General features: G+C 39.0%; 1 protein-coding gene across 2 annotated transcripts in view; it reads left to right on the top strand.

The window, feature by feature from the left end:
- ENPP2 (ectonucleotide pyrophosphatase/phosphodiesterase 2) overlaps nucleotides 1–13,255 on the top strand; it is a 60,603-nt gene that overhangs the window by 31,508 nt on the left and 15,840 nt on the right. Inside the window, exons 12-18 of one of the 2 annotated variants that reach the window (XM_009995361.1) lie at nucleotides 1,554–1,706; nucleotides 5,362–5,473; nucleotides 6,830–6,955; nucleotides 9,292–9,323; nucleotides 10,137–10,264; nucleotides 12,294–12,381; nucleotides 12,543–12,630. In XM_009995361.1, the coding sequence (XP_009993663.1) occupies nucleotides 1,554–1,706; nucleotides 5,362–5,473; nucleotides 6,830–6,955; nucleotides 9,292–9,323; nucleotides 10,137–10,264; nucleotides 12,294–12,381; nucleotides 12,543–12,630 (727 nt within the window). The remainder of the gene's footprint in view (nucleotides 1–1,553; nucleotides 1,707–5,361; nucleotides 5,474–6,829; nucleotides 6,956–9,291; nucleotides 9,324–10,136; nucleotides 10,265–12,293; nucleotides 12,382–12,542; nucleotides 12,631–13,255) is intronic. The other variant, XM_009995362.1, reaches the window with a different exon arrangement.

Genomic DNA, 13,255 nt, shown 5'->3' with positions numbered 1-13,255 from the left:
CTAACTTTTTTTTTTTTTTAATATAAAATATTTTAGAAATATACTACCATAAGAGCTCTAAAACACATCCAAGTGTGGCATTGCTAAGCCGTTTCTGCTGCTCATCTAACATGCTGTCTTGAGACGGCCATTTTCAGTGTTCAGACCTGGGTCTCCTGCGCTCGCGTGTTCCTGGCATTGTGGAGCTCTGTCTGAGCCAATTCAGAGACAGTAAAATGAGAATCCTTCCCTTCCTTGCTGCTCGTCTCATCAGGACTGCACAAAGCTTGAAGCGTTTTAAAAACAGAAAACTCTGGTGCTGCTTTATTAAAATGCCTTTCTGGAGAGAGACGAATGAGACTGGACTAGAATCTCCTTTCCAGCTGCTTGCCTTGGAAGCAATGAAACAGCATGGCAGATGGTAACATCCCCTTCCTCCCCTTCCCTGTTTACATAGCTCTGTAATGGAACAACTGCAAGAAGCTGCCTAAGTACATAGAAATCAAATATCTCCATAAATCTCCAACTGTTCTCAGTCCACCCGGCACGCTCCGTTGTACACAGTGGTTTTAGTTACTGTCTCCCAGTAGGCAAAATCTGTCACTGCTTCACATGTAATCCCAAGCAGTGCCAAGACCCTGCAACTTGTGCTAATGTCAGGGAGTGGTACAACTTAAAATTATGGGCAAGTTGATTAATGGGATAGTAGCTTTTTTTCAGTTATGTTTTAACATCTTTTTCCCTTCTGTAAGTCTATCCCTGGTACTTATGCATTGATGAAGGATAACATTATGCAGTAAAATGCCACACTGAAAGAGCTGGGCAATTAAATTTTCAAGTTGCCCATAAAGCTGGTAATAAGGCAGGTGGCAGTGCAGCTTTCTGATGCATTGCCACTATTATGCCCTGCCTAGCTGACTTGAAGGATAGAAGCTCCATGCTGAGTCTCACCTTCATAGCTTAATCCTGCAGTCCCCAAGTAGCAGCTCATGGGGTTCTGGTGATTTCAGTGGGGTGTGCGGCCTGACACATGATGGTGGCACGTGCTAGTGATCCTGGTGAGGGTACCAGCTTTCACTGATTCTCAGCCAAAAATAGTACGTTGGAAACCTTGTAGAAAACCATTTGAACTGTACAGGCTCTACTACTCCTACCTGAACCATAGTCCAAGTGAGATGATGTGTTTCCACCTGCAGCATACCCCAGACACTCATTAAATTGGATGCAATTAATTTTACTTAAAGTAAGTTCACTTAAATTTTGATAATATTAATGGATTAATTAAAAAGCCCAAATAACTATATATTTTCAAAACCAGAAGCCCCATCTATCTTCTGAAACACCAAATGCATTTGCTTTCATGCTGCCCCCTCTTGTAACTGCTATTCTGCTTCCAGTAAAATTTGGTGGATTTTTCCTTAAAGAAAGACAGATCCTAAATTGTCCAAAAGCCTAAATTTTTCAAAAGGCCACAGTATTTATGTTTCAGAATTAGCTGGCACAGGTAGCTTTACTATCTGATGTGAGTCAAGACAGGCTTTTTTTTTCTGAGACATCTCTCCCCGCCAGTACAGGAGAGTAGTTATGGCTCCCCTCTTACTCCGCCTATGAGACCTAAGAGAAAGCTTCCTCCTAAGAGGAGACAGGAAAGACCAGTTGCAGCTCCAAAGAAAAGAAGAAAAGTACATAGAGTGGATCAATATGCTGCGGAAGCTCGTCGGAAGAAAGTAAGTTTGCATATGTTCCAAAATTTATGATGGAAGTGCCACTTTTTAGGCACTACTCTAGCTTTATTTTTTTTCAACTTGGGAGTTCACTCCATGCTTCAGCTTGGGATTTTGCAGACAAAACTTCTATAAGTGTCCTGAAAGACCCAAAAGGAAGCAGCCAAACTGGACCAAGTCTTCTGGGAGCTATGTTTTTCTTGTTTCAGACTGTTTGTATTAGGGCAAGTCACCTTTATAATCGCTCTGTGTTTTTAAATCCAGCCATCAGCTGGAGGCAATGTCAAATAAATCTCTGGGAAGACTTTACCAGTGTTGCTAACCCTTCTGAGCTATTACAAATTCTGCAATATATTGTAACCTTCTTAACTCCCTATCTCTTGGGAGCCTGCTGTTTTTTTGAGATTCTGTGCCTAGTCATCATGGTTGTAGAAAAGTCTTGAAAGTGTGACTCATAAAATCTAGAAGGGAGTGAACTTAGAAAAGTTGTTTAAAATTTTTTAAAAGCCAGTTAGTGATTTTGGAGAGTGGAAGATTCATGATTATGTATTTCTGAATGCTCCATTTGCAAAGAAGTCGCTCAGAAGTCTCTTTTCACAAGGAAAAGATCAAATAGAAATTGCTTTATAAGGACAAGGTGGAAGTGGAAGGAAAGGATATTCCTTAGTGTACTTTCTCTCTCCACCTGGCACTAACACACACCAGGAGAGGTTATAGACCACTTCAAGATTATTTTCATTTCAGGAATTAAACTATAAAAAAGCTCTTCAAATAATATAAATATTTCTCCTTCAGGCTTTAAACAAAAGCCGTGCACTCCATTGTATCTTACAAGAGGCTATAAACAATCCTCTTAATATCTTTTAAGTAGGGCTGCTTTTTAATTTTCTGCATGATTCAACTTACAACAGTTGATTTTGAGACCGATTCTTTAAATGAAAATACATGGCAGGCAGGGACACACACAAAATGATCAGAGATAAGAAAACCAGAATTTTCCAGAGAACTTTTAATGCAGATTAATCCAAGAGGAGACTGAATAACTGCTATGGATTATATTACTATTATTAATTTGCCATTCCAGGTTATGCCACCTGGCATGAGGTATAGTAGACAGCCTTTATTGTTAGTACTGATGTGAGCATATATGACTTTTTTCCCCTTTCTTTATCTGGATGAAAAGATCATCCAAACTTATCCTTAAAGAGTTATTCCTGATAAGTCAACTAGTAAAATTTATCGCTATTGTTTCAGAAAAAACCCCCATCTTAATGACAGCTCCCATCATATCTGCAAGTTAATCTTTCGGTTCGAGAGCAATGGAATATAGTACAGGCTGGATCCTACCAACTGTCCTGATTTGAGCCAGGATAAAACCAATTTTATTTCTAATAATTAAAAAACATGGGATACAATGGAATTCTTTCTTCCTTCTAACGTAAAATTCAGGAGAGAATCCAATTGTGGTCTGTATGTCTCATTTCCTATACCCAGATCTTTCACAGCAGTATCAAGCCTTGATTGCTCCACCATCTTAGACATCCATATACCTTGAAAGATAAAATTTCTGTACAGTCTTCCATGCAGTCTTGATATCAGCATATTAGGTGAAGAAAGGTATATGCAAGAGCTTTATTGGTTTACCAATAACTCTTGGGAAGTTGCATCTGGGAAGGAACGCAATCTGCAAGAGCAGTATGTCCACACATAAAAACCTTGCCTGAAAATGCCACCTACAGCCAGCCTTAGGCTGCAGAGACCATTTGGGGAAAAACTTGAGCATTGTGCAAAATGACAAAGAAAGCCAAATTTAAAAATTGAAGAGAGAATATGCAATGAGACGAAGAATTACTGGTGAGGGCCTTTCTAAAAGCAGCTTTGAACACAGTCCGGTACTGAAAACTGCAAAGTTGAAGGGTTTTGTTGTTGTTGTTGTGGGTTTTTTCCTGTGTGAATTTTTTTTTCATTTAAAGCCAGGATTCTTCCTTTATATTGATTTTCTTACAGTTTCAGAAATGTCTCTGCAGATGTACAGATGAAATTGGTAATGAGGCTAGCTAAGCAAAATCACCATCACTTGAATCCTTGAAATCTCTGGGAGTGTTGTTGCCACCCCTCCACCCCCACCCCCCCTTTTTAATTTTTTTTTTTAAGAAGCCTCAACCCTGCTGAAAAAAAGTAAACACTAATGGGAAATCCATCTGGATTTCCAGCTTCTTTGAATAAGCTTTGGATTCTGCATAGAAGTTGTATTTCCATATATGATTGATATTGTACAAAAAGAATTTCATAAAAGTGGAATTCCAGTTTGTTAAAGACATTCTTTGTATTTGAGAGTAGAAAAAGGCTGAAACAGCCAATTTTCTTGTAGCCATTTCCCCCTTTTTTTCTAAACTCAAAATATTTCAAAGTTTTAACTAAGCTGCCTAGTTAGGATTCCTGGAATTAAAATATTTCTAAATTTCATCCTTTGCCTAAACCTCTTCCATATGTTGCAGGAAGCGTTATTCCTGTTCCCCACAGTGATTCCATCTCTCCTTAGCTGCTTCCCTGTGTATTTAAAGTGCCACTTGGGAGATGACATTTCCTGTCTTATAGCCAATCGCTCTTGTTTCACATTCATCTCTTAATGGCTCTGGCAGAGGGAGAATTTCTGAACCGTCTCTTTCTGGGTCACACTAACATGGTGTTTATTTTTTCTTCTCAGAAAATTCTGCCAAAATGTAGGGGTTTTTCTCATCCAAAATTTGTTAGCATTCTGTTTGTTGCTGGGAGGATATTTTGTTGTGGATACTTGAACCAGCCAAATCAAACAGACAAACAAGGAGGAAGCTGGCATATAGTGACAAGAAATGTTCTCAAAATCAAAACAAGATCTGAGTCCTCTGCCTAAAATCTTACTTTAAAATGTTTCTCTTCTCTGTGTCATCTGGTAAAAAATGTTCATTTTCTTATAGCCAAATACGCAGTCGTGTGACCATGTCTTGGTGATTTCTGCTTTGTTTCTTAAAGAAAAGGAAACTTAAATGAAGAAATAACAGTATTGTATCCATGTCTTTGGGGGTTGCTGACAATTTTTCCAAAATTTGAGATGTCATTTGAGATGTTGGAAACTCTTGGCTTTGAAGCTGAAGAACGCTCCCTCTGAGCCCTGTGTGCTACTCAAGTCACCTGCATGTTGTCATTCTAGTATCAGATCTACTTTGAAATTAATTTCATTAAGAGACTTGGTGTGAATACCAAGTCCAAAGCTTCATTTTTAATGTTCATGACTAAGCCATTCACATAAAATAGCCTTTTTAAAGTACTTCTGTTTATGTGTAAGAAACAAACTGAACCCCAAACTCACATGTGTTTTTCTAGTATCTATACTTTGTTTTACCAAATGCCCATGTGTCCATGGGAGGCTTAGGATCAGCCATAAAGATCATCTGCTGCCTTATGTCAGCATCTCAACAGGCTTTCTGATGATGAAATGTGGATATAGGAAGGGAAATGGTGTGTTAATTGTAGGTGTAACAGCTCAGCCAAGGCTTTGCCTCTTGACCTGGATGGTTATCCTGTTGGAGTTTTGCCAAAGGACCTCCATTTGTAGAAGGAGAGAGAACATTGCAATGACAGAGTTAATTTTTTTTTTTCTTTCTGCATATTTATGCAGATGATGGTGAATCCCCTGAGAGAGATTGACAAGACAGTAGGACAACTAATGGATGGACTGAAACAGCTGAAACTACATCGATGTGTCAATGTCATCTTTGTTGGTGATCATGGTAAAATAAACAATGTTCTTTAACAGTATGTGAATGCTTGAGCAATGTAGCTGTACATACAATAGGTAGCTTACATGAAAGTTTCATTGAAAATACTTTAGTGCTGTTTGTTGTTTTTTTTCTGATCGTTTAAGTCCCCACACCCAGCCAGTTGGTGTATATTCGCCACTCAGCCCACCTGTTAATTGTCACTGGAGGCCATTTCTCTTTCATAACAGCAATCTGAGTATTTACGTCTCCACTTAGATTTTTTCAGTTTGGCATTTTTGATGTCACATCCATGTACAGCTCTTCTTGCATGTCTTGGAAGTCTAGAGTATTCTTTTTGGTAGTTTTTATGGAAGCAAACACTTTAGTAGCAATGTTCTCTTTCTCATGAGGACTAGGACTTTAGAGCAAGACATTTCCATGGCAATTAATTGGTTAAGCTGTCTTATTAGGAGAAAGGTCAGAATACCTGTAAGTGACTGTGTCCAGCTTGGATGGATTATACCATCAAAATAATGGAGAAAAAAGGAAAAGGATAAAAGGGTATTTCAGGGTCAGATGGAGAGCAATCCAAAAAGCAGAGATATTATTTGGTCTCATTCTTTCAGACATCAGATTAAATTTACAATAGATTAAATAGTAAATACTAGCAAAGACAAAAGCAAAGTTTTGTTAAAGAAAAATGGACCATATTTGAGATAAACCTGTTTTTACATAACTTTTAAGGGATGCTACCAAAGGTTCTGTCCTATATAGATCTTTGCACATGAAAGTCTCATGAGAACTGCTACATTAGCAATACAATGGAATATGTTGCCTTTCTGGCTGTGGGGAGGGAAGAGTAAAGGAGCAGGAGGGGCTTCCAGAGGAGGGAGTTTTGTGCTGAGAACTGCTTGTGACTGGAGATACATTCCTCCCCACCACAAATGGCTGAAGGAGAGAATTGTTTATCTGCGGCTGCCTTAGAACAGACCACCAACAGACAATACCTTTTGTGTGTGACTTCTCTTTAAATCCTTTGTTTAAAAAAAATAATCCCCAAAGTGGTACATATTTATTTCTAAACTAGAAACAGATTTCGATTTTTCCATGAGCTTAATTTGGAGATGTGTCAGTGCACACATGGTATATGTCATGGCTGTTTCTATGACGTTGAGACTGCTATTTCTTTCATGCAGGCAAGTGCTAAAATCACCCCTAGTTTGGCTCCTACCAGTGTCTGATGTTGGAATTAGATGACTGGGAAGAACAAGAATAAGATTAATCATCCAAAAGAAAGAATTCATAGGCTCTTTGGGGTCTCTTCCTGTGTTGTTTTGGAAAACGTTTATTTTCAAGCTGGATTAATTTTGTACTTTCCTTCTTCAGGGATGGAAGACACTACTTGTGAAAGAACTGAATTTTTAAGCAACTATCTGACTAATGTGGAAGATATAATTTTGCTGCCTGGATCTTTAGGGCGAATTCGCCCCAGGTCCAGCAATAACCTAAAATGTAAGTCAATTTAATTGTACCCCTCATGTCCTGAGAACTACACTTCATCCCTTCCTTGGGCTCATGTTGTAGGAAGTGTTGAGTTTGCAGTGTGTTAGGAGAATATTCACAGGGAAGTCTAATAAAAACCAGCTGCTCACAGATCCTATAGTGGCAGAGCTGTGTCAATTGGATGACTGAAATGTTCTGGGCTGAACCCCACCCTTTTATGGCAAGAACTGGGAATTTTTTAAGCTAGTTTCGTATGGCAGCATATGTGTCACGAGTTTGTTCACACACTTCTCCCCTCCCAATGAAAACATGACTTGTGGGAGCTCAGCAAGGATTGGATATAAAAAGAACAGCCTGGTATCTTTTCTGACCTAATGGAAAAGAAGTGAATTGTTTGAATTCAGTAGCTTCTTCATACTCTTGGCATGGATGAGAAGAAGTGTGGGCTGCTAAATAACAACAGACTTGGAATGCTGAAGGATATAAGGGAGCTGTAGAGCATGAATGAAGGGATAATGTTGACAGTAAAACCTGCTACTCTTTTTGTACTGTGCTGTTAGAAATTCACCCTGATTTGGTGTTTGAGATCCACTAATCTTTGGTGAGAGCACTTGGGGCTCAGGCAGGAGGCCTCTGGTGAAGCTAATCCTGTGATTTAAAGCATTCCAGGCCCAGCTGCCACCCTGCTGCTCTGCTGAGGGCTGTTGCCTCCAGGGCAGCAGCACCAGGTTGGGGCTTGTGCCAGCACCAAGGCTGCTCTGGTTCAGGGTACTGTGGCAAACCTGGCTTTGCCCACAGTTTAAACTACTGCGCTGACTGGGAAACTCAAAATAACCAGAAGTACCTATGTTTCTCACAATGCATGCTACAGGGATGATAACTTTTTGTAGAGGAGATCATCAGGTAGTTGAGATAGCCAACTGACCCTCATAACACTTGGGGTGTGTGTACCTTGGCTGTGGACAGATTGAAAAAAAAAATAAAATTGATCTTTGAAGATTTCTAGATTAGCAGCATAAATCAGAAGTATTTGGTAAAACTTTCTTAGATACTGTTTTATGTATGCATTTATTTTACTTTAAGCTGATTTACTTGGACATTTAGGCTGTAGGAATATGGGAAGAGTGTGTAAAGATCTGTTGAAAGTAGTGCATGCATTGATGCAACTTCCTAGACTACCATAAGGACTGAATTCCTGCACTTCACAGTCTACTGAAAGTAGTTCCTCTGAGAAGATGTTTTTTTAAAGATCTTTCAATCCTTGAATTCCCAAATTGCTGTGAAATATTAGTTTTATTTGAAGGATGAATGGCACTTTCTTCCAAAAAAACCAGCTAGTCTGACTGACCTCTGAGTCATCCCACTGGTGTTCCAGCAATACCATTTTCCTCTACTGACCTCTGCTCACAGCTCCCTAGTTTGAATATTTGCAATTGTTTATAAATCAGCAGTTTGAACAGAGAACAAAGAAGCATATTCTGAGGTTTGCCCCCTTAAATGGCAAATGACCAGCTTTTTTATTCCTCAGTTTTCCAATGGATGATGCTGCCTCAAGGCCTGCAGGCACACATTGGTGCTGGGTAAGCCTGTAGCTTGTGTTTTGAGATCCAGCAGAGCTCACTTCAAGCTCAGCAATATTGCATCTTCCACAACAAAAATAATAATTATGAAAGAGACTGTCATTTCATAAGATTTTCTCTTAGCCTGCTTTTTCTCTCAGGACTGAGAAATGCTTTCCTCCATTCTCCCCACTCTCTCCCTCCCAACTCTGCAAGAAGCCAGTCATAATGTGGACAGCTGCAGGTTTTGGGCTTTCTATATCTTGTATGTCCTTTAAATAGTCCAAATTTGTATCCAGAACATTTTACTGTGGCTTTTCACTTACTCTGTAGTGGCCTATGAAATATGTAATACATTAAAAAAGAAAAAAATGTTATATATTTATCTTAGTGTTTTGTAAGGAAGTGCCTTGTTGTGTTCAGACACAGGTTCAAATTTTTTAAGGAAAGTCTTCATGTCTGGGGATTGTTTTTTGTTTTAAAGGAAAATACTCAAAAGACTTGAAATTATATGTTTTCAGAATATAGAATAAATTTTAAGCTAAAGCCCAACTAATAAACTAGTGAGCAATATTACCTAAGTAACTAAATATCACTGCATAAAGGCTATACAGTTAAACTTCAGTTCATATTCAGAATATCTTATCTGATCCATATGAGGTACTTTTAGAAAAGGTCAGCCAACTTCCATAAAACTACATTACCTTGTGGAGTTTTTTTTCTGCAAATTGTTAATATTTTATCTTTTTGTCTTTTTTTTTTTTTTTTTTTCCTTTTGCTTAACAGATGACCCTAAAGTGATTGTTGCCAACCTCACAGTAAGTATTTAGTACTGGGAGGTACCTCTGCCTACACTGCACTGCTCAATTCACATCTTAATTTGGGACATTATTCAGCATTCTCTCCTTATACTTTAGGCAAGAAGCCCAACCATAAACATGAATAAAGACTGTTAAATGGGGCTCTTCATGAGTACAAATTAATGTTTGTCATAAATTCCAGTGTTTGCTACTGTAGTAGCTTTTATAACCATTTTGGGCAGTGCAGGGCGAGAATCTTCCTGACAGTCTTGACTCCCTGAATTGAGCCTATTTATTCATCCCTTCAGAAATGGAAAGTAATCTTTTAGGGTAAATATTTTACTAGCACTTTGAAGACGCTGAAAAAGTTCATTTGATAGCCTTCAACTATAACCTTGTTTTTAATGGGAAAAACGTGTTTAAAATAAAAGCTGATTAAAAAATAATAATAATAAAATACTGAAACAAGATGGCTTTAAATACATCTGCAGGCAAGTTGTTTTTTGAGCATTCAGCTTTCCTCTGAAACTTAAGCTTTGGTCCACTTAGACCAAAAATCTCCACCTGTGAGCTAAGTAAGTGTGGTGTTTTGCATGATACATTTAAAAAGACTGTCATGAGAGTGAAGCTTTCCAAATACATCTTGAATGACTCCCTGGGCCCTGGAACTACAGAAACACTGCACAGACAGGGCCGGACCACTTACTTTAGATCTACGCTTTGCTTTCAAGACATAATCAAGAGTGGCCTTAACAGCTTGATTTCTGTAGTTCAAGGTGTTATGTGCAGCCAAGCTGACAGCAGTGTCCTTTGTGACCATTTATTTTTCAGTGTAGGAAGCCGGACCAGCACTTCAAGCCTTACTTGAAGCAGCACCTTCCGAAACGCCTGCACTACGCTTACAACCGGAGGATTGAGGACGTCCACTTACTGGTGGATCGCAAATGGCACGTGGCAAGGTAAGCTCTGGCTTCTGCTTCCATCCTGATGTTCAGCCTCTCTTTCCTGAAGAAATGAGACACCTGGGATTGCCCTGTCTGTCAGCATCATGCTCCTGCCCCATGGGAGCAAGAGGAGTTTTGAACTTCTGGTGAGGTTCAATTACATGTGCTGCAGCAGGATGTGGCTAGAACACAAAATTGCTTTGAAGTTTGGGAAAATCAGTAGCTGGATAGAGAGCAGAAACCAGTTTGATTCCCTCAAGCAGCAGGGTGTTTTTTGACTGATTAGCCTAAGTATAGGAGCCATTAGGTTTTTTTTAAACACGGTGCAATCTTATTTCAACCAGGAAGTAGGGAGTCCTGGAGGAAGGGGAAGTCATACATGATCAGAGGAATTAGAGGCTGAGTGGATGCAATAGGTGAATGGAAAGAAAATGGAGATATTGGATGAGTGGGTGAATACCTGAGAACATGTGGAAGGGTATGACAGGGCAGCCATCAAAGTGCCAGCTGTGTATTGTGTTGTGAAACAAATCCACAGAAAAGCAGGATGTTTTAGCTCAGAGAAAACCTTGTCTTGGGTTGTTGTCCCTCATATTTCCCTAAACTTTCAGTTATAAAATATGGGCAATTTTTAGTTTTATTAGTTAGCTACAATTTGAGCAAGGAAAACCAAGTTGGCACATGTATGTAGAGAATAAAGACAAGTAGCCTTTGTTTATGAATTGTGCACCCCACTCTAGTTTTATATAAATATTTCTTCTTGCTTTGATTTTTTTGACATATTAGAATAGGAGAGCAACTGAGTCTTTTTGCATAAAGCTGCCTCAGTGGTTCTTGGAAGATGACACAGCTTTTGGCTCATCGTAGTCTGTTATAAGCTGTAAATGACGATAGGGATTTTTGCCCATATAGCTGCCAGGCAAACACACGCTGTGTTGTAAATGCCTTTTAACATCTGTGCTTATCTTTCTGGGAATTATGCAAGGATCACTCTGCTGAAGCAGTGAATGAGAAACCCTAACTTTCTTGCATAACTCCACTAGCTGGCTGGCTGCCCCATATAATTTTTGTGGCTAAGGTTCATGTACATGTCAAAAAATCACACAGACTTTTAGGCCTATAAAAGTTTTAGTTTTCAGAATTTTACTGGAACTGATGGGATGGCTCGTGTCAATTTACGTTTAGTAATTTCTTGTTAACTAATTCACACTGTCTTTGGCTTATTTATTAATTAGATTTTTGAAACTTCATTCACCAATAATACATTTTTTTAATATAACTGTAATTCCTTGTATATTCACACAGAGAAAAATGGCTGTTATAGACCTGATTGCTGTAATTAGTAGTTTACAATGCCAAAATCAAACTTTGGCAGAGCATAATTTTATTGCAGATGAAGAAATTAACCTGTAGGATGCTCTGGTCCACTGTGTGTATTGCTCTCTTGTGGCTCTCATAAAACTGAAAAAAATTACACATATTTTTCCACATATATTGTAAAAAACCCAAAACCCCCAGGAACAAGCTGATAATTAGTGTTCCTGTGATAAAGCACTTCATTTTCTCAGCTATTTGTCTTCATTTCAGTCCTTCTCTTTTCCGTCCAGCTTTGTTTCTGCTCCCCATTTTTGTTTATTGGGTGGAAGGCAAACAGGTGAAAGCACTTTACAGCATCCTATGACATATACAGCATTCTAAGGTCACAAAAGTACTTTTTTACAAGCCTCTGTTGGCTTATTAAGGATTGGAAGAGTATGGTCCAAAATACCTCCAGTCTGTAGGAGATTGTGATATGAGAAAGTCGGAGAAGATAGGTAAATAGGTGCTAAGGTTGTTATCAATGAGTAAGAACTGTCTCTGAGGTTTGCACTGTCTCATAGTGGGAGCTGAGGGAGCATCCCTGGGGTTGGTGGATAAGCCTGCAGTCCGCACTACTACTGCACTACCTTGTAACCTTAGCCCTTCTATATCCCCAAAGTACCTTGTCATGTAAGCTGCCACACCTACACCTTTGAGGAAATTTTCTAATACTTTTTCAATTTAGGAAAGCTGTGGATGTTTACAGAAAACCAACTGGGAAATGTTTCTTCCATGGAGATCATGGCTATGACAACAAGATAAACAGCATGCAGGTATGAACTATGCAGCAACCTTTGTGGGAGGGTCATTAAAGGCAAAAGAATATGTAAACATTCTCTAAAATGTAAATATTAACTGAAAAAAAACCCACTGCCTTTTAATGCTCTTCTTTTGCATTCTTCTCCCTCTCCTTTTTTTTTTTTTTTTTTTTAAGACTGTCTTTATAGGTTATGGCCCTACGTTCAAATATAAGACCAAAGTGCCACCTTTTGAAAATATTGAACTTTACAACGTCATGTGTGGTAAGCTACCTGCTTTGGGAATTGAAAGAGAAACATGCTATTTTAGTTAGCAGGGCTTCAATTAGGGACCCATGAGCTCCTGCCTTGACTCCCTCACAGTGCTCCTTTCCCAGTCCTCCTTTCCCAAGCACTGGATTTTTGGCCTTCTTAGGGCCCTCAGTTTGCTCTACTCCAGCAGCTGGAGCAATGACAGAGATTACCATAGTCTTGCTGCACACAGCTTGGCAGAGATCAAATACATACCACTGCAGGACATGGTGTCCACACCTCAGAAGTCTAGGACGAAGGTTTCCTTTCAGAGACTGCTTCTACACCTGCATGTCTTACAGAGCAGCTTGAGGGCATCACTTAGTCTTCTGTGGCATCTCCTAACATGATTATGCTTCCTAAACTCCTACTGGAGCCATGAAGCAGATCTGATGATGCTTACAGATACCATTTTTCTTTAATATTGATTTTCCATGGGAAAAAAAACCCCAACAAACAACTTTCTAGACAAAGGTATAATTTACTTATTGAACTCCTTTTTTCCATCATGAGATACTAAAAAGGTAATTATCCTTTATCTCTAAAGCAGCTGACTAATAAAGCTGTGCTCCAGGTGGTTTCCTTAAGGTCAACATAT

This window comes from Chaetura pelagica, unplaced genomic scaffold (assembly GCF_000747805.2).
Source record: "Chaetura pelagica isolate M959 unplaced genomic scaffold, ChaPel_1.0 scaffold53, whole genome shotgun sequence".
Taxonomy (NCBI): Eukaryota; Metazoa; Chordata; class Aves; order Apodiformes; family Apodidae; genus Chaetura; species Chaetura pelagica.
This window is presented reverse-complemented; position numbering and strand designations above follow the sequence as displayed.